The sequence below is a fragment of the Camponotus floridanus genome, unplaced genomic scaffold (genome assembly GCF_003227725.1).
Source record: "Camponotus floridanus strain SB8 unplaced genomic scaffold, Cflo_v7.5 scaffold19, whole genome shotgun sequence".
Lineage (NCBI taxonomy): Eukaryota > Metazoa > Arthropoda > Insecta > Hymenoptera > Formicidae > Camponotus > Camponotus floridanus.
Window position 1 is genome coordinate 1,593,434 of NW_020229314.1, and position 20,867 is coordinate 1,614,300.

At 31.8% G+C, this 20,867-nt stretch overlaps 3 protein-coding genes across 9 annotated transcripts; 1 reads left to right on the forward strand and 2 right to left on the reverse strand.

Moving 5' to 3' along the window:
• Positions 1-1,192: 1,192 nt before the first annotated feature.
• Positions 1,193-6,343, reverse strand: LOC105248251 (transcription termination factor 2). Of its 2 annotated transcripts, none has more exons than XM_025407842.1 (12): positions 6,042-6,343; positions 5,424-5,566; positions 4,983-5,264; positions 4,729-4,883; positions 4,020-4,536; positions 3,799-3,930; positions 3,389-3,606; positions 2,770-3,268; positions 2,361-2,671; positions 2,115-2,285; positions 1,828-2,027; positions 1,193-1,757 (listed from the first exon to the last, which is right to left on the reverse strand). In XM_025407842.1, exons 1-12 carry the CDS (start codon positions 6,236-6,238, stop codon positions 1,610-1,612), a joined length of 2,973 nt encoding a protein of 990 aa, XP_025263627.1. In that variant the 5' UTR covers positions 6,239-6,343; the 3' UTR covers positions 1,193-1,609. The 2 variants fall into 2 exon arrangements, with proteins under 2 accessions (XP_025263627.1, XP_025263626.1); XM_025407841.1 differs by having other exon boundaries at positions 2,361-2,689.
• Positions 6,344-6,521: 178 nt separating this feature from the next.
• On the forward strand, positions 6,522-8,212 carry LOC105248203 (60S ribosomal protein L11). The gene is made up of 5 exons (XM_011252853.3): positions 6,522-6,703; positions 7,129-7,296; positions 7,379-7,528; positions 7,607-7,754; positions 8,029-8,212. Exons 1-5 carry the CDS (start codon positions 6,698-6,700, stop codon positions 8,154-8,156), a joined length of 600 nt encoding a protein of 199 aa, XP_011251155.1. The 5' UTR covers positions 6,522-6,697; the 3' UTR covers positions 8,157-8,212.
• A 2,368-nt stretch (positions 8,213-10,580) lies between these two features.
• On the reverse strand, positions 10,581-20,548 carry LOC105248204. 6 transcript variants are annotated; one of them, XM_011252858.3, is made up of 10 exons: positions 20,126-20,548; positions 16,863-17,086; positions 15,634-15,911; positions 14,202-14,480; positions 13,280-13,825; positions 12,929-13,165; positions 12,750-12,845; positions 11,835-11,936; positions 11,261-11,318; positions 10,605-10,877 (listed from the first exon to the last, which is right to left on the reverse strand). In XM_011252858.3, the coding sequence occupies exons 2-10, from the start codon at positions 17,047-17,049 to the stop codon at positions 10,774-10,776; spliced, it is 1,887 nt and encodes a 628-aa protein (XP_011251160.1). In that variant the 5' UTR covers positions 17,050-17,086; positions 20,126-20,548; the 3' UTR covers positions 10,605-10,773. The 6 variants fall into 6 exon arrangements, 5 of the variants coding, with proteins under 5 accessions (XP_011251156.1, XP_011251161.1, XP_011251159.1 ...); XM_011252854.3 differs by lacking the exon at positions 11,261-11,318 and having other exon boundaries at positions 10,581-10,877; positions 20,126-20,547; XM_011252857.3 differs by lacking the exon at positions 11,261-11,318 and having other exon boundaries at positions 10,584-10,877; positions 15,634-15,908; positions 20,126-20,543.
• Positions 20,549-20,867: the final 319 nt, after the last annotated feature.

Sequence of the window (20,867 nt, forward strand, 5' to 3'; positions counted from 1 at the left end):
ATATATTTAAATACTAAGGGCGCATTTTTTCTTACACAAGTATTATTTACCTCAAATTTTAAAATTTTTTTATAACACCTTTGATTCTTTATTTTATTTATTTACAAAAGAAATCTAACTTTAGGAGATTAATAGTTATATAATAAATTGTTTTTCATGCTTATATATGCAACTTTGCACCATATATGTCTTCAATTTTTTTATTTAATCCTAATTAATTCTATTTTATTTCAAATAGCTAATTTTATTAAATTTATCATATTTTTAACGTAATATAAAAATATATTTTTTATATGTTCACTATACATAAACGATTTGACGCACAGGATTGTCTAATTCAAAATTTCATTCTAATATTTCTTTTTTAAATGTAGTTTAAATAATAAATAGTTCGCGTCTTTTATAATATCTTAATTTTTTATAAAAATTCAAATACTTAAATATTCAAAATTTTATTATAAAAATTCCATGGAAAAGGAGATAATTAATTAATAACATTCGCGTGCCCTTCCAGTGCCAGCATATTCTCCTCACACGCTGTCTGCAGTTTATCATCTCTGTCCGATACATGACATGGCATTCAAATACGTTCTTTCCAAGTTGGAACGTTATCTAATAATAAATACTATTGATGATGCTGTAACATATATTAATTGACAATTATGCTCGTTCTCAAAATCCAAGAGTATGTATTTAAGCTCTTGAAACAATAGCAGAATTGGACTTTCACAGAGATCCCAGCAAATTTTTTCAGGGAAGTTTGTATATCTCTCCAGGATAATTATGAAATTATACGCCAAATTGTCTTGAATGTTATCTAGCTTTTGGGCAAAAAATCCAGAAAAGTCAGTAATATATAGAAAAAAAAAAAAATATATATATATATATACTATATGTATTATATCCATATTGTCCACAATATGTATTAGATATGGATTATAGAAAGCAATTAATACTAAAAGAAATAATAAGTATGTGATAAACGTGTAATTTTAAAATTATTTTATCTTTTATTTTTTTATTAAACATAAAAAAATTTCTTGAATGTTTAAAATTTTAAAACGATGATTGATAAATATTATTTATTTTTTTTTATTTAAATAAAAATGAGATCATTTATTTTCTAATTCTTCAGAATTTCTTCAAATATTAAAGTAAAATGTTATTTCAGATTACTGAATCAAAACAACAGTAAAAATTTATATTTTTTTTTGCAGGATTTAACAGTGACACAATTTGTCTGCAAGAAAGTAGACAGGAGTGTATATGAGCATGATTTTGTTGCCATCTTTGTATATGTTAAATTACGATTCTCTTTTCAATTTATAGATTAATAAATAGTAAAATATTGAATGCAATTGGCCCAAGTCCATTGGAGTGATATGTAATTTTGTATAAAAATAGTAGATTTATAGTTGACAGATCTTAGAATTAAATCCTTCACTCCATACATTTTTCAGAAGAGTTGATAAGCCTTTTCTGATACAAATAAATACAATAAAGTGAAAGCATAAAAAATCATACTATAGCTCAGCGCTTCTCCGATAAAATATATAAATATGTACCAACGTATTATATTTACTCTACATGTATCATAAAATAAAATAAATTAAAAACCAAACAATGACTTAAGATCATTTAGAGTGAGTTTTGTAGCACTATTATTTTTGTCACCACTTAGCACATTGCTTGCTATCTCAAGTTTTCGATCTTGCAAACCCTTTATGCGTTCTTCTATTGTATTAAGGCAAATGAATCTAAAATTAAAAATACTCAATATTAAAGAGAACAATACACGTGAGAAAATTTAATGCAAAATGTACTAACTTATAAACATGGACATTTTTTTTCTGACCAAAGCGATAAATCCTGTCTTGTGCTTGTGTCTCCAACTGTGGATTCCAATGAATGTCAAATAACAATAAATGATTAGCACCAACTAAATTTAATCCTACTCCACCAGCTGTAAGTGAGAGCAACAAGATTCTCGGGTCGGAATTTCGGCTATTAAAAGAATCTATTATACTCTGTAGCAAAAAAGATTACATATAAATATCAATTTTTTTAAAATAAACAATTACATGCTTAAATAGCAATTTCTATCTACAACATACTTGGCGATCTTTAATGGCGACATTTCCGGTAAATTTACTAAATGTAGCACCTTTTATTGAAGACAGGTGTGATGCTATAACGTTTAGCAGAGCAGTCCATTGAGAAACGATAATAAGTTTATCCTCACTCTTTTGTAAAATTTCTTTAACCATATTAAGCAAAGTCCTCATCTGAATTATATATCACATTAATTGCATGCAAATAATAGCATAGATTTTTTTATAAATGATACTATTGTTACTCACTTTAGAACTAATACGATCATCACGAAATATCGGATTTTCGGCAGTAAGTAAATTCTCAATTATTCTGCTATCAATATCAACTTCCTTTTTTCCTTCCTTATCGATTTCATTAAGCGACATATTGCTCATGTGTGATAATAAGTCAGGATCCACATTTTCTGTATCCGTTATCTCATTATGTCTTATATCATCCTGATCCAACATTGCATGGATCAATGGTGGATGACAACATAACTGACGCAATCGTAATAAAAGCACCAAAATCTGATGCGTTTTTACATCGGCATGCATCGCCATTAACTTATTTTGAGCTTTTGAAAATGGTATATCTTTAAATAGTAAAACAAGGAACAGGTAATAATTGTATGCATAAAATGTATTGATACATCAAATTCAATATTTAGCTTACTTGGATTTGAAAGATAGGCAAGTCCATCATTTCCACTATACAAATTAGACATATGTTCTTTCTCTGCTTTTTGAACTAAGAACTGTGCAAATAGAGTACGGGAATAAATTAAAACTTTTTCGTATACAAGTTGTTCCTGTGGATCGAGTTTTACTATCACCTCTTCGATCAATTTATCGGGTAAACTTTCCAAATCGCCTTTTTCTATTAATTCTTGTTTAGTCCTTCTCAGCATCAAAGACTTCATAACTGTCGCCAATCTTTGATTGCCCGCAGCATTTTTGTTATCTACCCATCGTTTCCAGACACGTAAATCATCAAATGGTGAGCATTTGAGAAACTTTAAAATGGAATACAAGTCCATTGCTTTATTCTGTATAGGTGTGCCAGTAAGAGCCCATCGTTTATTTGCTTTAAGTTCGCAAACAGCTAATGATGCTTGACTCTTATGATTCCTTATTACATGAGCTTCGTCAAGTATCACTCTTTTCCAGTTAATCTACAAAAAAATTTTTAATTGTTAAAACTTAAAATAGATTCCTTTGATTTATTTGCATTGATATAATTTTTTATATTTTTGCCTATTTATTATAAATAATATTTCTAGATTTCACTATACCTTATATAATGTAGATCTGGTTTTATGTTCTCGACTTAATATATTGTACGTCGTAATAACTATGTCATTTTTCGACAAGCGTTTAGGAACACTCTCTCGATTGCTACCATGATATATCTCGACGGTTAGTAGACCGCGTTTGCATCTGTTTTGCACTTCATTATTCCATTGAAATAATAAAGATGCAGGACATACCACTAGAGTACCACCTTTATGATCTGCAGATAATAATCCAATACAATTATTTTAATAGTATATAATAATTAATATAAAAATTAATTGAATTATATTAAATACTTATCTCATTAATTTAAATAATTCAATTTAAATAATTCGAAAAAAAAGAAAAAGTTATTTCAAGAAAAGCAGAAAATATAGATTTTTCTCTGCTAAAATAAAGTTGTACATACATAAATGTTTGTGATCATTGTTCCATTCATCGTCATCACTGTCATCACTTTCATCCAGTGAGTCTTTTTGAATCAGAGTAGTCATAATCAAAGATATCATAGTCAATGTTTTACCTAAACCCATATCATCAGCTGTAATAAAAAAAATTCAACAAAAATTTATTTTCTCTGACAATAGAATACAATAAATAATAGGACAGAATAAATCGTTCTTTATTCACCTAAAACGCCACCAGCCGGCCTCTGTTGTTCCCTCCATAGAAGCCATGCAAGAGCATGTTGTTGGTGTGGCATTAATTGTACTTGTAATCCTCTTGGATCCTTTGCTTTTTCGTTCTCTGTTGGACGAGCGACAAGTGATCCATGCAAATCTTGTAATCGTTCAACTGTTAAAGCAAGCTCTCTATCTCTTGTAGCTTGTGCCTTTTCGCCCAGTTGTCTTAATTCGGGAGATGTGGTCGGTTTCATTGGTATGTTATTAATGTCCAAATATGAATAATCAGAGTGATCTGAATCATCTGAGTGATCTGGTTCATCTTTAATGGGCAATGATTCTTTTTTTGCCAGATGTGATTTTTTGGATACTTTATTTTCTTGGATATTTAAGCTTTGTATTAAAGGTGTTTTCTCCAATTCGAGTGTCAATTTCTCAATTTCTGTTTCTTGTTCACGTATACTTTTATGTAGTCTTTCTCCTTTATCAGGTAATATTTCAATGTTTCCTTGACTAAGTAATAACTAAAAAAAAAAATTTTTTTTATATCTAAGAAAAATGTTTCTTTTTTATATACAGAAATTATTCATATTTATTTTATTAATTTAAATACACAATTATTATATATAAAAGTAGTTGTTTCTCTTCTAATATTGCTATATTAACTATAAATGAACTAGAGTAAATAAGCGAATTAAATATTTTCTTATACTTACTTTTGTTTTAGTTAATTGATTTTTAAGCTGTTCTAATTTGCAAATCAGAACTGCTCTTTTTTGTGCTACTAATGGATCTATATTTCCAACACCAATTTCTTGTTTCGCAATAGATAATGCTACTTCGGATTCACTGTATCTTTCAGAATTGGAATCTACAAATTACAGAGTTATATAAAAAAATTAATCTAGCTTTATATATATATATATATATATATATATATATATATATATAGATTAATTTTTGAAAATACCTGTATCATGTACAATAGTTGCTACATCATGAAACGCTTCCATTTTCTGTGCTTCGTGATCTGATATTTCATAATCTGATATTTTATAGTCTGATATTTCATGATCTGATATTTTATAATCTGATATTTCATGAATAATTTCATCATTTTGCTTATGTGAATTATTAACAAGAGATTTATTAGAATAGTTGTGTTTTAATCCTTTTATTTTTTCTTTAGTGCTATTGTGAATATCTTTCTTTTTATTATCATTGCTTTCAATAGGTGAATATGAAATAGAATCTATAAAACAATATAAAGTAGAATATATAAAACAGTATAATTGAGTGAAAATACATAATTCTGTGATATTATTTTAATAATAAACATCTTTAAAATATATAAAGTTGTAAAATATATTATATTGGATAAAATACCATAAACACCATAAATAATCTTTACCTGCAAAATTTTCTTTATCTGAATCAGAATTATGCAAATGGCAAATGGTATGATATTCTTCTTGGCTATCATCAGCGCTTTCACCCGAATCTACTATTTTGATCTTCCTTTGAACTACACGATTGAAACGTTTCTCGAAGTCTCTATTTATCAGAAAAACTCAACCGTTCGAATTATTTTTCATTTTTTTGATCATTCAAGAATGCTTGTTCTCAACATTGACAATAACATTGTCGACGAAATCTATGCAGCGCGCGATCGCATATCTCTAAATATTTTTTTATTTGCCCTTGTTTTTCATTTTATCTATTATCTATCAGTCTATGTATACAAATGTGATAACGGACAAAGCACTCTTGATTTTTCAAAATCAAAAACGGAGAATCTTTATAAAGAGAAAAATTATAAAATAATTTTAAAATTAAAAAATTATTTTATAATTAAATTTTATAATTAAAAAATTATTTTATAATTTTTCTCTTTATAAAGATTCTCCGTTTAAACCAATTGTTGGCCTGAGTATATTGATCGTCGAACAGATCAAAGACGTCCATAAAAAAACTAAAGAAGATTTTCCGTTTGATCGCGAAAGAAAGAATAACGGACGAAATATCTTACTGTTCTGGTGTCGAAGTCCCTGAATCGGTGTCCTCGTCGTTACTTTCGACGACGATTGCACGTCTGTTACTTGCCGCTGTAACGGAATTCTCGACGACGTCCTCATCGCTGTCGGAAATTACGATGGAATCACCACTCGGATGGAATCCGGCTAATCGGTCTTCTGAGACATCCCAATTTTCAAAACTCTGATCCATTGTTAACGATTTGCACACAGCAAATTGTATATAAATTAAGATCTTAAACACGCGGCACAACTGATTCTAACAATTCTGAATTTTGAATCTGCTGCTAAGCATTCATATTCGAGACATAAAGCACAGTTGACAAGATATGCTTTGACACTAAAAATGTCGAACTGTTTAATTGACCAATCAGAGGAAAAAGCTCGTTGCTCTTCATTCTAATTGGTGTCGATCGAGGAGGAGTTCTTGGTCTAGATATTAGCTTCATAGTTCATGTCCACGTTTTTAAGGTCCACAGAGGGCGTATTGTGATGGTGGGAGATCGTTCATGCGCCCATAAACTGCGCATGGAGTAAAATGGAACGATTCTCATGTTGCTCATGCGCATTATACGCGAAACGGAACAAACGGAACGCACCCTAGTTTTCATCGTAAGATCGTGCCGCGTGAATTCCATCTTTTCTCTTCATCATGGCGGTGAGTTTTCTTTGCCCCGAAATGCTTGCTTTGATCCGATTGTATCTCTTACATCGTTCAATTCTATTAAATATCATCTTAATATGGAAATAGCTCATATCAATAATAAGTTGATGATTATGTTCGTTTTTTACAAAGACGATGATATTATAAGTAGTGCTGTGACACATGGATGAGATCGCACGCTTGTCTTTGACCGAAAGACATCGGCTCGTATTTAATTTATTGCTGTTATAAGCTTGTTTAATAATAAATTTTTGCTTCCCTTTCTTAATGAATTTTTTTTAAATAATATTGATTTTTTTAAATTCATACACCAATGATTGATTGAAAATACGTTTTATCGATATGGATTAGGTAGGCTAGGAGAATACTGGTCCACGTATGATAAATTTTATGTAATAAACTATATTTTTTACTTGTAGGATGTAAAGAAAGCACCCGAGAAGAAGGTCGAGAAGAAGATCGACAAAAAAGTGAAGAGGGAACCGAAAGACGCTTCCAAGAATGTAATGCGTGAAGTACGAATCCGCAAGCTCTGCTTGAACATTTGTGTCGGAGAATCTGGTGATAGGCTGACGCGCGCTGCCAAGGTAAGTTTTACAAACGATTTTTATTTTAATTGAGATATCTTTGATATATTTAATTATTAAAATTAATCCTTTATACACATAGGTCTTGGAGCAACTGACTGGACAACAACCTGTGTTCTCCAAAGCCAGATATACAGTACGTTCTTTTGGCATAAGGCGTAACGAGAAGATAGCTGTACATTGCACGGTCCGTGGTGCAAAAGCTGAAGAAATTCTCGAACGCGGCCTAAAGGTGAGTCAAGGAATCTTTTTCTCTCTCTCTCTCTCTTTTTCTTTTTCTTTTTGTGATTGTAATATTATTTGATTATAGGTGCGAGAATATGAACTGAAAAAAGAGAACTTCTCGGGCACTGGAAATTTTGGCTTTGGCATTCAAGAACACATCGATTTGGGAATCAAATATGATCCCAGTATTGGTATCTATGGATTAGACTTCTACGTTGTTCTTGGGCGTCCAGGTTAGCAATATAACTTTTTAAATACATTAGACAGCACATTATCTGGTATCATAGATATCTGTTTTGTATGTAATGATATCTATAATTATTAATTATGTGCTAGAGGAAATGCTTCATATTTGCAACTCATACCCACTTCATTTTACTGGGTGTGTTACTTAATTGATGCTACAATTAAACAATATTTCCATAAAATTAATAATGAAATTTAGAAAGTCATATTCTTTTTATAAATAATAAAATACAAGTTATTGAATTTATATTTAATTTGTAGGATTTAATGTGGCACATCGAAGAAGAAAAACAGGCAAAGTTGGTTTCCAGCATAGGCTAACCAAAGAAGACGCTATGAAATGGTTCCAGCAGAAATATGATGGAATCATTATAGCAGGAAAAAAGTGATACTTCTGCATAATACTTCATCTTTTGCAAAACCATTAAAAACTTTAACAAAAATCTTACTGTGTAATAATCTAAATGCCCCTTATATTACGAAGCCTTGATCATACTTTCAAACTATTCAAAATTCTAGATAATTATTTAGTAAATTAGTATGAAATTTTGGAAGAACGAATGCATTATATATATTAATATATATTTAAATTTTTTATTTTAGCTTTTCACATGCTATTATAATACAATCAAAACACTAATGTGAAGCTAAATTAAGAAAATGTAATGTTCCTGCAATGCATAAGAACAAGAATAAAAAGATGGAGTTTATTTTGCACTGTATGTAATTATTAAATTCGCAGAAAAAACACTTTGAAGAAATCATATTTTTTTAAAATTCTTAAAAAATGAGTTTTAACGTTTCAAGACTTGTCTCTTGCATTATCAGAAACATTTCTGATGGAATGACATATTGGAATTTTATTATAGTCAACTATAACTTATTTAGGCCTAAGCATCATAACATTTGCCAAAGGAACTTTATTACAAAATGAATATTATCTATGACAAAAGTTTTCAGAATTAGAAATATAATTACTTACACTTTATATGAAATTAGATTTCTTAACCTTGGACGTTTTGATATAATATTACTGGCAATATTTCTGTTTATCGATTTATAAAATAGTATAGGAGAATGTAGCTTCAAAAAGCAATTTATATGTAGTACGAATATTCACATTATCATTGGCACCTCAGATATGCGTCTTTTTTTTCTTCAAGCTAATTATGTGAAATTTATAAAACAAACTCTAGCTTTGAAATGATTTTTATTTTTATCTATAGAGACTAAAATAATATTAAAATTGAAGAAATAAAAATTATTCATTTGGTTTGAATAATATTCATATTGCTAAACACCTAGCAAAAATTTTAATTATTAAAATAACTTTAAGCTAATAGTTGATGCCACAATTATAAATCATAATTATAATCAAACATTCGTGCACAATAATTAACCAACCCGACTTATTTTCGGTTTTAATTAAAATACACGAATCTGAGAAATGAATAATTATAATTATAATTGTAATTACATTAAGATAGGAATTGTGCTTATTGAGAAGTACTAGTAGTTGCACTTGAATATCCTTTTACAAGATCTACTTAACTTGAAGTTACAAGCAGATAAAAAGGCAAGATATATCCTTCAGTCTCTATATTGTTACTTTATCCGGACGTTATATCACCAGACTTTGATATAGATAAGTATATACAGGATGGTTTGGAGTTACTATGCATACAGGACATAAGTACAATTAAATCATGTTTCTAGTTATTTCAAAATCATGTCTTTCCACTTGAAGATTTAGTAGAAACTCCGATTCATCCTGAATATATATGTATATTTGTATATATATTCATTTTTATTTATAACAAGTAAATATATAAATAAATTTATTAATCTATGTTCTCGGGAATTACGACGTAATAACGAGAAAAATATATTCAACTTTCGTACTCATACATGGGCACATGCATTTCAAATAATTATATAAATTCTTGAAATTTAACTTTAAATTTCTTCTTAATCACTTCTTTCACCTGTATCACATATTTCTTGCTCAATTTTGGAATATTTGTTATGATATACACAATGCATGCATTAATTATATTATTGAAGTAAAATATATGATTTGCAATAACTACACAATATATATTCTTTCAAATATAACTAGAATATACTTACATACTAGTTTAGAGTATGTAAGTTGCACGAGTGATACGTGTAATATTAAATTTGTAATACATGGCCATTGTACACATGTAGCATCGATGTTACATACACAGTTGCAAATAAATTCAGTCGCTACCCAAGCCGCATATATATATATATAATTTACGATTTTAAATCCCTTAGAACTTTAAATATATTAAATATATTAAAAAAATAAAAGTAATTTGATTTGTCCGAAATCGTCAACTACCATGTAATAAAAATATGACATATGTGTGCGAAAGAAAACTAAAATATTATATATTCCTAACAAAATTGTCATACTTAAATTTCCCGAATGTTTGGTTTATATATTTGTATCATACTATTATAAAATATGCTGTTTTTTTTTAAATCTTTTGTACTGTACATAAATAACATTTAATGAAAAAATATGTAAGGTGTGTCTGCCAAAGATTTATATGAACTTTATGATTAAGTTTGGAAAAATTGGGAAGAATGAAAATTGTAAATCAAAAAATATAATAAAGAAAAATATAATTTGTTTTCTCATTATGAAATTGTAATATATAAATTAATTTTCACGATAAATTTTTTTACGCTGCTAATTAAAAACTATCTAAAGTTGATATAAATTTTTTAGACACACAAACTCAAAAGTTTATTTTAAAGAATTTATCAATAAAATGAAAATGTTAACATTCGGGTGTTAAATCTGATAATGTAACACCTTTCGTCAACAGTGATATTATTTTTTAATATTGAAGAATTTTTAAAAAGTATTACTTCCTCGCTGATCGATAAAACCTGTCGATGTTATGCTTTTCCGTGTCTGTGAAGCCTAAGATACTTTCAATAGCATTTAAGTGACCGTGTTGATTCTCCTTATCAGTTAGAAAATAATAGATCGCCGACTTTAGGAATTGCAGAGTAATTTCTGGATCGAGAGTACCCTGATTGCTTCTCGCCTCTACAATACGCCGATACATTGCCTAAGCAAAATAGAATGGCATTATTAAATAATGTAACTAGAATATTGTAACATGTAAAAAAATATATAAATGTTTCAATATATATGTATATGTTATATGAATTAATTTTGAATCCAGATACATTCATATTTATATTATTTTTAACGTTTGCAAATATCAAGAGTTTTCAATGATTAGAATACATGTATATTAATATATATGTATATATGTATAATTGGAAATTACACACATGTATGTATTTTATATCAAGGTACAATAACATCACTGACTTTAAAATGTCAACTGGAATCAAAACAATTCACCTCAACTCAAAGATATGATATACACATCTTATACGCAATAGTGAAGAAGCGTGCATTGGCTGTAAGCACGTGCAAACTTACATTGACCGAAGTTATAAGAGGCTGTTTCTTCCAAGTGTACTGGATAATATCGCCCGATCTAAGAGCAACCAGTATGAAAGTATCAACTATCTACATTTGTGCCTCATGATTCACATGCAATTGTTGCAGCAAAGCATTTACTAACGCGAATGTAAAAGAAAGAGAGATATGAACGCAATTGTATTCTTTCCACACGCCCATATCAAGAACTGAATGTCACCAACTCGCGCATAAGATACATCTTCGAAGTTTTAATATGTTTCTTAAGTTACAGAATAATTCAAGTCGAACAAACAAATTACAAAACAATTAATTGATTACTGTACCTCTAATTAATTCTATTTTCAACTTAAAGAATTCTTATAAAAATTTTAACATATAAGAGTTTAATTCTTATAAAAGTTTATGTAAGAGGAAGGACTATAGCGAACATTATGTTTATATCGGAATATCAGTTCTTGATATAATAAAACACTGATAAAAGATCGGTGCATATTATATGAAGAAATGCTACATTTACGGGCGTTAAAAAGTGGAAAATTGCGTCACGTGACAATCGAATTAAGATACAGACCTTACGTGTGCCAAGGACCCAGAGAGAAACAGCCTCTTGAGCGCTTAATAAACTTTGGCTATGTTCGGCTGAAATGTGAGGTTCAGGCGAGTAGCTTGTGTCCTGGAGTGTGAGCGGCGACCAAAAAAAGTGGCACATCGTTAGTACAAGAGTATCGTGAACTACGAGAATGCTCGAAATGTGATGTACGTACGCCTTACAAGTGTGTGATAATGTAAAAAAAATGAATAAACGATGTGTCTCTGAGAAACAAATATAAAAGCTGATTAGACTACGTAAAAAAAAAACAGTTTGAGATTCAGGCATGTTATTGTGTTAGCATGATTAAGATCGCGAGAAAATCTCTCTTTCGCAAACGTGAGAAAATCCATAAGATTATGAACGCAAATTTCAGATGTTATGCCTTAAGTAAAAAATGCATATCTACTAGAAAAAAATACTAATGATCAAGCGAGAGAAAGAATGCAAATGTCAAACTAATAAAGAACTCTAATTACCTAGATATAATCAAACGTGATTAATCATAATTAATCATTACATGTTAATTAATATGATTAATGATATTACTATACATATTGCCAACAATAATACAACAATTGTTAGCAACATGACAGCAAATTCACAGATAATTAACTATCTAGGTAAATGTAAATGTTACATTATGATGCATTATGAAAGCTTAATGACAACAAAAACGATGAAAAATTTTTGCTGAAAGAAAACTGCTGTATTAATAATAATCTCTAGATAATAATGTCTCGACATTTAATTCTGTATATTTCAAATTTATATAAATTTAAAATAATCTTGCGCAGAATATACGAAATAAAATTTTGATTAAACTGCAATATTATATTATCCTATTGGTATATTTGTTTAGTTTTGAAAATAGAGTGCGAATAAATTACGTCTCACCTTAATATTTTCTAATTCAGCTTGTGTAACGGTTAGTTGTTGAAGGAGTTCCGCGACGGTAACTTTAGGCGGTGATTGATGTGCCTGCACGAATATCTATAATTTTACGAAAGAGATTGAAATAGTATCAAATTTAATAATATATATATTTTGTTTGTTTTTGTTACTTTATGTCGTACCTGATCAGCTTGTTCCATGCGCGCGGCTTCTTGACCTTTGGCATACATTTTCAGGTACATTTGCTTATTTCTTTCCTCTTGTTCGCTTAAAAGCGCTTTCTGTTCATTAAGCTCAGTCTTCACAGCCTCCAATTCAGTTTCTAATTCACGTACACGAGCCTCCGCAATATCTACGGCTGGCCGCACCTCGCAGTAACGTGTGTTGACCTCAGATAATTGATTGAGCAAACTCTCCACCTGGATAATAAATTTGTTACCAATATTGCGCGTAAAATTGTACATTCTTTAAATTCATGTGATAAAATGAGAAAAGAAATTGGATAATGTGTCTACCAAATAAAAAATCTTCACCTTGTCATTGTGCTTTTGCTTGACATCCTGCAACTCGTCAACGTGCCGCCTATGCATATCTTCAATTCTATTCTCGTAATGACTAACCAATCGACGTCTCTCCTCGTCTCGTTCGATGCTCGTTATAGGAGTTACAGAGATTGCCTCGGAAACAATATCGCTGGATGGTACCCCATTAGGCGTACTGATAACAATCTCCGGCTGTGGCTCAGGCAGACACACAGAGTCTTTCGAATGGACGGAACCATCTTCGAAGTGACCGGAATCAGCCAATGACGGGGGAAGATCTGTGTGTAAACGCTTCTCCGGCGTTTCCGGACTGGTGACAGATTTCTCCGCGATACTCTCATCCGGAAGATCTTTGCTCGGTGATTCTGGTGAGAAGGGATTGTTCTCACGTACAGTGAGAGCGTCGCTGCTATCTGTTCGCTCATCCGGACTGTTCAGAGAAGCCTTGTACAGCCTTAATTCTACAACTTCCTTCGTCAATCGCAAGAGCTCTCGGTCCTTCTCCTCGATCTCTTTACGCGCCTCTTTCAATAGAGCCTATAGAAACAAATAGAGATGCAAACAGCTGCTTAATTTCAACAAACGAAAAGAGAAATAATTTAATTATTAAATATAGAATGTCTCAAGACTATCAGATATTCTTTTAATGGATTCTCGGTGATTTTGCGACATATTGTGCGTGCATAATTCAAGCCAAGTTTTCTCACCAATTACAAATTTTAAATTTAAATTTAAAAGATTTATAAAAATTATATTCTTCAAGACTCAAATAAGATATTATTAATCGGGGAGATAAAAAATATATCTCGTATACTATGTTCAACATCAACAGCTAATGAAATTGCGTGTAAAAGCGAAACCACCAATAGAAACAAATATAACTGCAAATATATCTTGTTGTTAATTTAATTACCTGAAACTTCCTGACTTGTCTAGCCGCTCTTTGAGTAGGCGTGAGATACTGTTCATTGTCGCCGACGTTATTTGAGCAGTGCACAACATATTTCCGCGATCGACCGGACCAAGTGGTGCCATTCAACGCGAAGGAGGCGTGCTCGCAGGCGCTCGCCGTGCTGCAAGCGCTACTATAACTCTTCACACTCTCGGCATCGCTATCATCGGCAATTCCTGTCGTCGTTCCTCCAGAGGCCGCGTGACTTGGCCGCGGCCTCACCGGTGTCAGTGAGAGACTCTGAACGGTACATCATTCAATTAACTCATCCGTTAGCGCGATTCATTTAAAAGCGGAGCAGATAATGCACATTACTGTTAAATGAATTTTGACAGAATACAATCATTCAGTTGAATGAGAAAAGAACAATGGTTCCTTTAAGAAATGTATAAAGAAACTATTCATAGGAATTCAGAAAGACATCATGTTTATGGACAAATATGTTTTAAAAAAGCGTCTTTTAAAAGAGATATATACATGAATCATTTATAATAGTAATAAGCTTCAAGTCAAGTATAATATGAAATTTATGAAATTAGATTATTAAACAAGTATAAAAAGAACTCTTCAAAACATTAAAAAATTATTTGCTAATTTTCGTTGAAAATTCGCATTATTAGCTTTCTTTAGACTTTTTAGATTCTTAAAAAGAATAAAAAAAGATGCAAGGTAACTGATGTATACGATAGTTCACGATACGATAAAAGTCGATACGTGGGCGGATTTATAACGAGGTGCCTACCTGTTGGATTATTTCTTATATTGCGTACTTAGGGATAATGACACTTGTCCGGAATATATCTGTCACGCGAGGGGAACAGATCCGACTACCGTGACCTACCGTGTAAATTAGCTTGACAAGTCAACGGAACTTCTAAGTTACGGTTAGCGAAGGTAAAGGTAAAGATTTCCATACGGATTCCGACGTATAACCGCATGCAAAAGTCAGAGATCAATTTCTTTGCGCTATAGACTTGTCGAGTACCTTGGCGGATCTTGTAAAAACGAGAGCGGCGATATTCTTCGTTCTAGTAGCTCTAGCAATAATGCTTTCTATTACATCGTGTAAACGAATATATAAGACTCAAATATTTTTTCCATCGAATATTCAGGATAAAATATTCAGCATATGTACTTTTGTGCGTCGAGCAAAGTGCGCAGATCAGTCTCGGATCGTTTAATTTTGAATACCAATCAGGACTGTCATTCGTGCTTTTCATCATCTTTTGCTCTCGTTTTTTTCGCGAAAATCATCGCTGCGTACAATCGTAAATGTCAAACTTGACTTGAAGAGGAGTCCGTTTACAGTGCGACCGATCTACGTCTAGTGTACGATGATATTGACAGCGTTTGGAGATAAAGCGACCTTCCAAAGCAGCCGGATGATACTCACGAGGGATCGTTGTCGCGGCGAGTCGGTTCCATTCTCCGTGATGACCGGGAAGATACAATGATCCGGATGCTGATGCTGCTGCGACGATTGCAGGAGGTGGTTGTGACGACGGTGATGCTGTTGGTGGCCGATCAGGGCCGCGGCGGTGGTGGCTCGCGGATGATGTGGTGGTAGTATCCGTTCGCCGCGCACGCGCAAGCTGGCGGCACGTCGCAGAGCCGACGGCGATGGCCTCGGTATACGGGAGTCCAGCGAAGACGGCGGCGAGGTCGCGGCTACTCCACATGCGTAATCGTTTCATTAATTATTAAGTCGCGGAAAATAAATGATTGCGATGGGTAGCGGCGCGAGGATAATTGCGGAGGGAAATCGTCGTTGAGATCGAATATTTTTTAGTTTGTTCAAGTTTTGAAAATAAAGGATTCAATAATCTTTGATAGACTCGTTTTAGAAATTTGAGAAACAAGAGCTAGATTTCTTAATTACGTTAAATCAGGATAAAATTGAACCGCAATGAAACCAGAATACATTAATTATATGTCATTGTATGTATTTCTCATTTTTATTCTTTGTGTACTTATTATGGAACAGAAGCTTTCAATTTTTTTATTATGTTCCGATTTTAATTGTAAAAAATTTAATTTTTTATGGAGAGATTTTATTCTCATCATCACATCTTAATCGTTTATTTTATTGATAAATTCTCGAATTCAGTTACAGTGCTTTAATAAAATATATAAAAATATAAAAATATAAAATATCACATAAAATTTCGACAGCAAATTTCCCACAAAATTTCTAAATTTTCTCGAAATTATTTAAGCCTTTCAAAAATTATTTGTCGGGATATTCATAAACACGCGATATACTAGAAGTAAATAATTAATGACCTTGTGGATGAAAAGATACTTTAAGATATTATAGATAATGTAAATTACAAAAACAAACAAAACGAAACATGAAAAAGAAACAATAAAACTGATATGTAAAAGTAACATTAGTATCGATATAAGATTAATCATACAAAATAATAGAAGAAAGTGGTCACTTCTGTGGATAATTTCATAAATCAAATGAAATGCCAACGATTTAAAATATTCGAGAAATTAATTTCTAAATATCTATTGATTTTGAAATGGAATGAAATTTCAAGAAATTCTTAATTGTTTCGAGAAAACGCGTTTCAACTATATAATTAAATATCCTCGTAAACTTTTCCATCGACTTACTAGGACTGCCAGGTGATCCGACACTTGGCACGTGGATAGCACTGGTAGCGGCAGCGACCTTGGTCAGGGTGATAGCACACGTTGTCGTAGGCGTTGTGGGAGACGTCGAGGCGGCAGCATGAGTTGAGTGACCGGGGTGCAGGGAATGCAAGGATCTCTCGCTGCCGTAACGAGCCATTCCGTCCATTCAGTTTATCTCCGGCGCATCACACGACGATTGTCACCTGATACCACACACGTTCCAAATATTCGATTACAAAGAAATATTTCTACCGTAAATATTAAGTGTAAATCGTTATCGAAGTGTCTTATCTGATAATGAGATAATATTGCATTCCGATATATACAATAAAATATCGTTGATATCCAAAACTTGACAACTAAATAAAATTGAAAAGAGTACAAATATAAAATTTATGAACTGAGACTTAAAAAAACATGCAAAGCATATAAGTTGAAAAATTTATCGTCGATATACCCTATGTTTTACATAAATGGCTCGATTAATCAAATATAAATAGAATATTTTAATCAATTTTATTTTGTCTTATCGAATGAATTATATGTTATCGCATCACGCATTGCAATTTTCTGGCTTTAATTTCGCTTAAAAATTTGGAAAACAACTTATTTTCCCAGAAATGCTCGTAACGAAATCATTCAAGCAAGAAAGAAAAACATTAACCAGGGTCGAGGACGTATCGATTGGATGAAGCGCTATCTCGTACGCTGAACCTAGGTCAGTTGTCTCTCGAAATCGTTGTTCCTTAATTTCAGCGTGAACTTGGATGAGTCTCAAAATTCGTTTCCTCAGGAGACGCAAGATTGAATTTTATTATCTAAATTCCCGATCATGGAATGCAAAATTACGATTCGTTGTGCAATAAACCACTTTGAAATCGATGAAAAAAATTTTTTTAAATATAAAAATATAATATAAGCGTGATAACAATTATTTTTAATTACTAATAAATTACATTCTGACAAAAACAGAGGGGAAACATAAAGATGCATGTCGTGCGTTGCGTATAAAAAATTGAAAAAAAAAAGTTAACTGTATCTCTTTGTCAATTAAAAATTCTATTTCTTTTATATAAATTATTTTTTTTATTCTACTCTCTAATTAAAAGAGAATATCTCGCAAATAAATGATAGAACGGAAATCTGACGTACGTGAAAACACGGACATCTACAAAATGGTATGACCTCGACATTATTCGCACAATTATCAAGTGCTTTAAAGCGTGCTCTACGCGGTTGTTAACTTCGCGTGTATTTCGTCCTTGTACGCGGAAGCCGGATGCGGACCGTAATTTTATGGCACTTCTTGGAATAAATACGCAGAATTGCGTAAAACGATTTCAAAGTGCAGTTTGTAAGTCCCGAACGCACCTTGATATCTGACTCTTTCAAACGATACAAAAAGATCGTAAAAAAAGCGTACTCAACGTGAAATTACGATATGCAATTTTCACGAGTTATTTTCAATGCAATATAATTTCAATGTAATTTCAAATTATAAATAACTATATAAATTGTAAAATAACAGTGCGATGATAATTACTTCAAATTACTTATTGTAAATTACTGTAAATTATTGTAAATTACATATTTTGATAAAAATAAAGGAAAATAAGACTCGAAAAATCGCTTTAATATATTTGTAAAATTTACATAATTGTAGAAAAAAATCTGAAAAATATTATGAGGAAACTTTAGCAATTATTTTTACACATGAAATTTGTTATATATTTACTATTAATTTATAAATTATATCCATATATTTATTTTTAAATAAAAACTATTTAGATAAATATAATATACGTAATGTTACATACGAAATATGACATACGAAAAATGAATTCATCTATATTTATTTCACCTACGAAAATTTCTTTTGTGAGATTCTAAACTATTTTCCAAATATCTTTCAGAAAAAATATCTTTATAAATTTCTTTTTAAAAAATAAAATTTTAGAGTATAATGAAGGTAATTGAATACATTTCACAACATTTAGAAGACTTATTATGTAAATACTCGATAATTTCGACAGCGTCCAGCTGACGAAATCGCCAAGAATGACTTGGAGTGACTGTAATAATTGTAATGATCATAATAAGCGATAGCAAGAAGACAATCGAAATGGTTGAAATGAAGTGAATGGCGCGAGGAAACTGCCGCTTTTATCGAAATAAAATCGATCATGTCCACGTTCTATTTCAAGGATGCGGCTTCATGCAGCGTTTACACATCGACGAATCACATCGGCACGGAAATTTTACGTCAATAAAAGAGAGATCCGCACGATATCAGGTCTATAAATATCTTCATGTAAACAATACATATATTTTTGTAATATGTAAAATTATTCATTTCTTTTTTACATCGCAAAAATCACATTGAGGTGAAATTTTAGTAACGATTCGTACTTTAATAGAGGACGAATAATAATATTATTATTTTGATTAAATTGTATTTCTATAATTTCGAAAATTTTTATATTTTAGCAGCCAACAATGCTTTAAATGCAATAAAAGATGACATGAATATTTTCTGTATACGTAAATAATTGATATGGTGTGCGACAAATATTTTCAACAAAAATCTCACATTGAACAAATAAAAGAAATAAATCTTTCAACAAAAAGATTCAAAGATTACACTTTACACATACTTTTAACCGGTCAACTATTACGGACATTGCGCGTTACATAACACAAATAGATAAATTATACATAAACCGAGGGGTTAATGAGTTAGGGACTCTACGCTTGAAATTTATTTGTCGAGATATGTCAAGAGCGTTAATATTTGCGCTGCGCAGATATAATTATCAATACGCTGATATTTATTATACGTAAATCTTTTGTAAAAAATATCGATACACTGTACACGATTGTGTGTATGTGTGTGTGTTGGCCATGTATTTTTAATGTTCCGCGATATCTCGCGATAATACATTACACATTTCACTTTTGTTTTTTTAGCTGTATTATATTACACTTTCGAAATAGACATCAAGCATTGGAAGGAAAAAGATAGAGATTGACAGGAAAAAAAAGCAGTTGAAAAAAAGCAGATCTATCGTCAATTTCCCGCGAACAATTTGTCCTTCTCATAGCATGACATTCGAAAAACATTTTCGCGTCTACGCTTTCATCTCTCTATCTTTTTTCTCTCAAACGACCACCGCGTACATAACATATGCACTTGATCACAGATCTAAAGACTCGAAAGGATCGAGAGGATCGCGGGCACTCACCTCGCAGAAAAACTTCGATATCGTAGGGATCACTATCGCTCGTTTACTCGTCCAAAACTGAATCTCCCAACAGCTGGTCGGTAGCTACGACCTGTTCACAGCTGACGATATCGTCCTCCGAAGCAGAATGATCGGCGAATGAACGACGGCGCCTGACGAATGTCAATCCTCGTACACTGACGGACAGCCACTGTCAGATATGGACGGGCCACGTGGGCTCTCGGTTCCTTCCGAGTCGGGGGACCCGTCTCCCGCCTTCGAACAGACGAATTCGAACGACGTGAACGCTACCGAACGTAAAATTCACGCGACAAACTGTCGCCTCGAAGGCCGTGACACGAATCACCGCACGTGACGTTAGCGAAAAGTTGCGATGATGTATGTATCAGAGCGATCTCTTGATCCAATTCGGACAATAGTGGACTGCACGCGGCATCTGCCGATCACGAGGCGAATGTTCGGTGGCGTGATTTATCTTTTTTTTTTACATCGTCAACACGCGATATTATTTTTCCAATAATATTGTAGGTCGAGGAGATTTTTATCCTCTTTCGTTACAAAGCGGTAATAGATCGCAATTGGGTGATAAACATTGTTTATCATGCGAGCTAATTATAATTATATTTTGTAATATACATTGTAACGTCGATATGGAAAAATATTTTTTGCATTCCTGGCTGACAGTGTGTTTAGAAATCTACACATACCTGAAACAGCGCAAGATGTTATCGAGGATCACGTG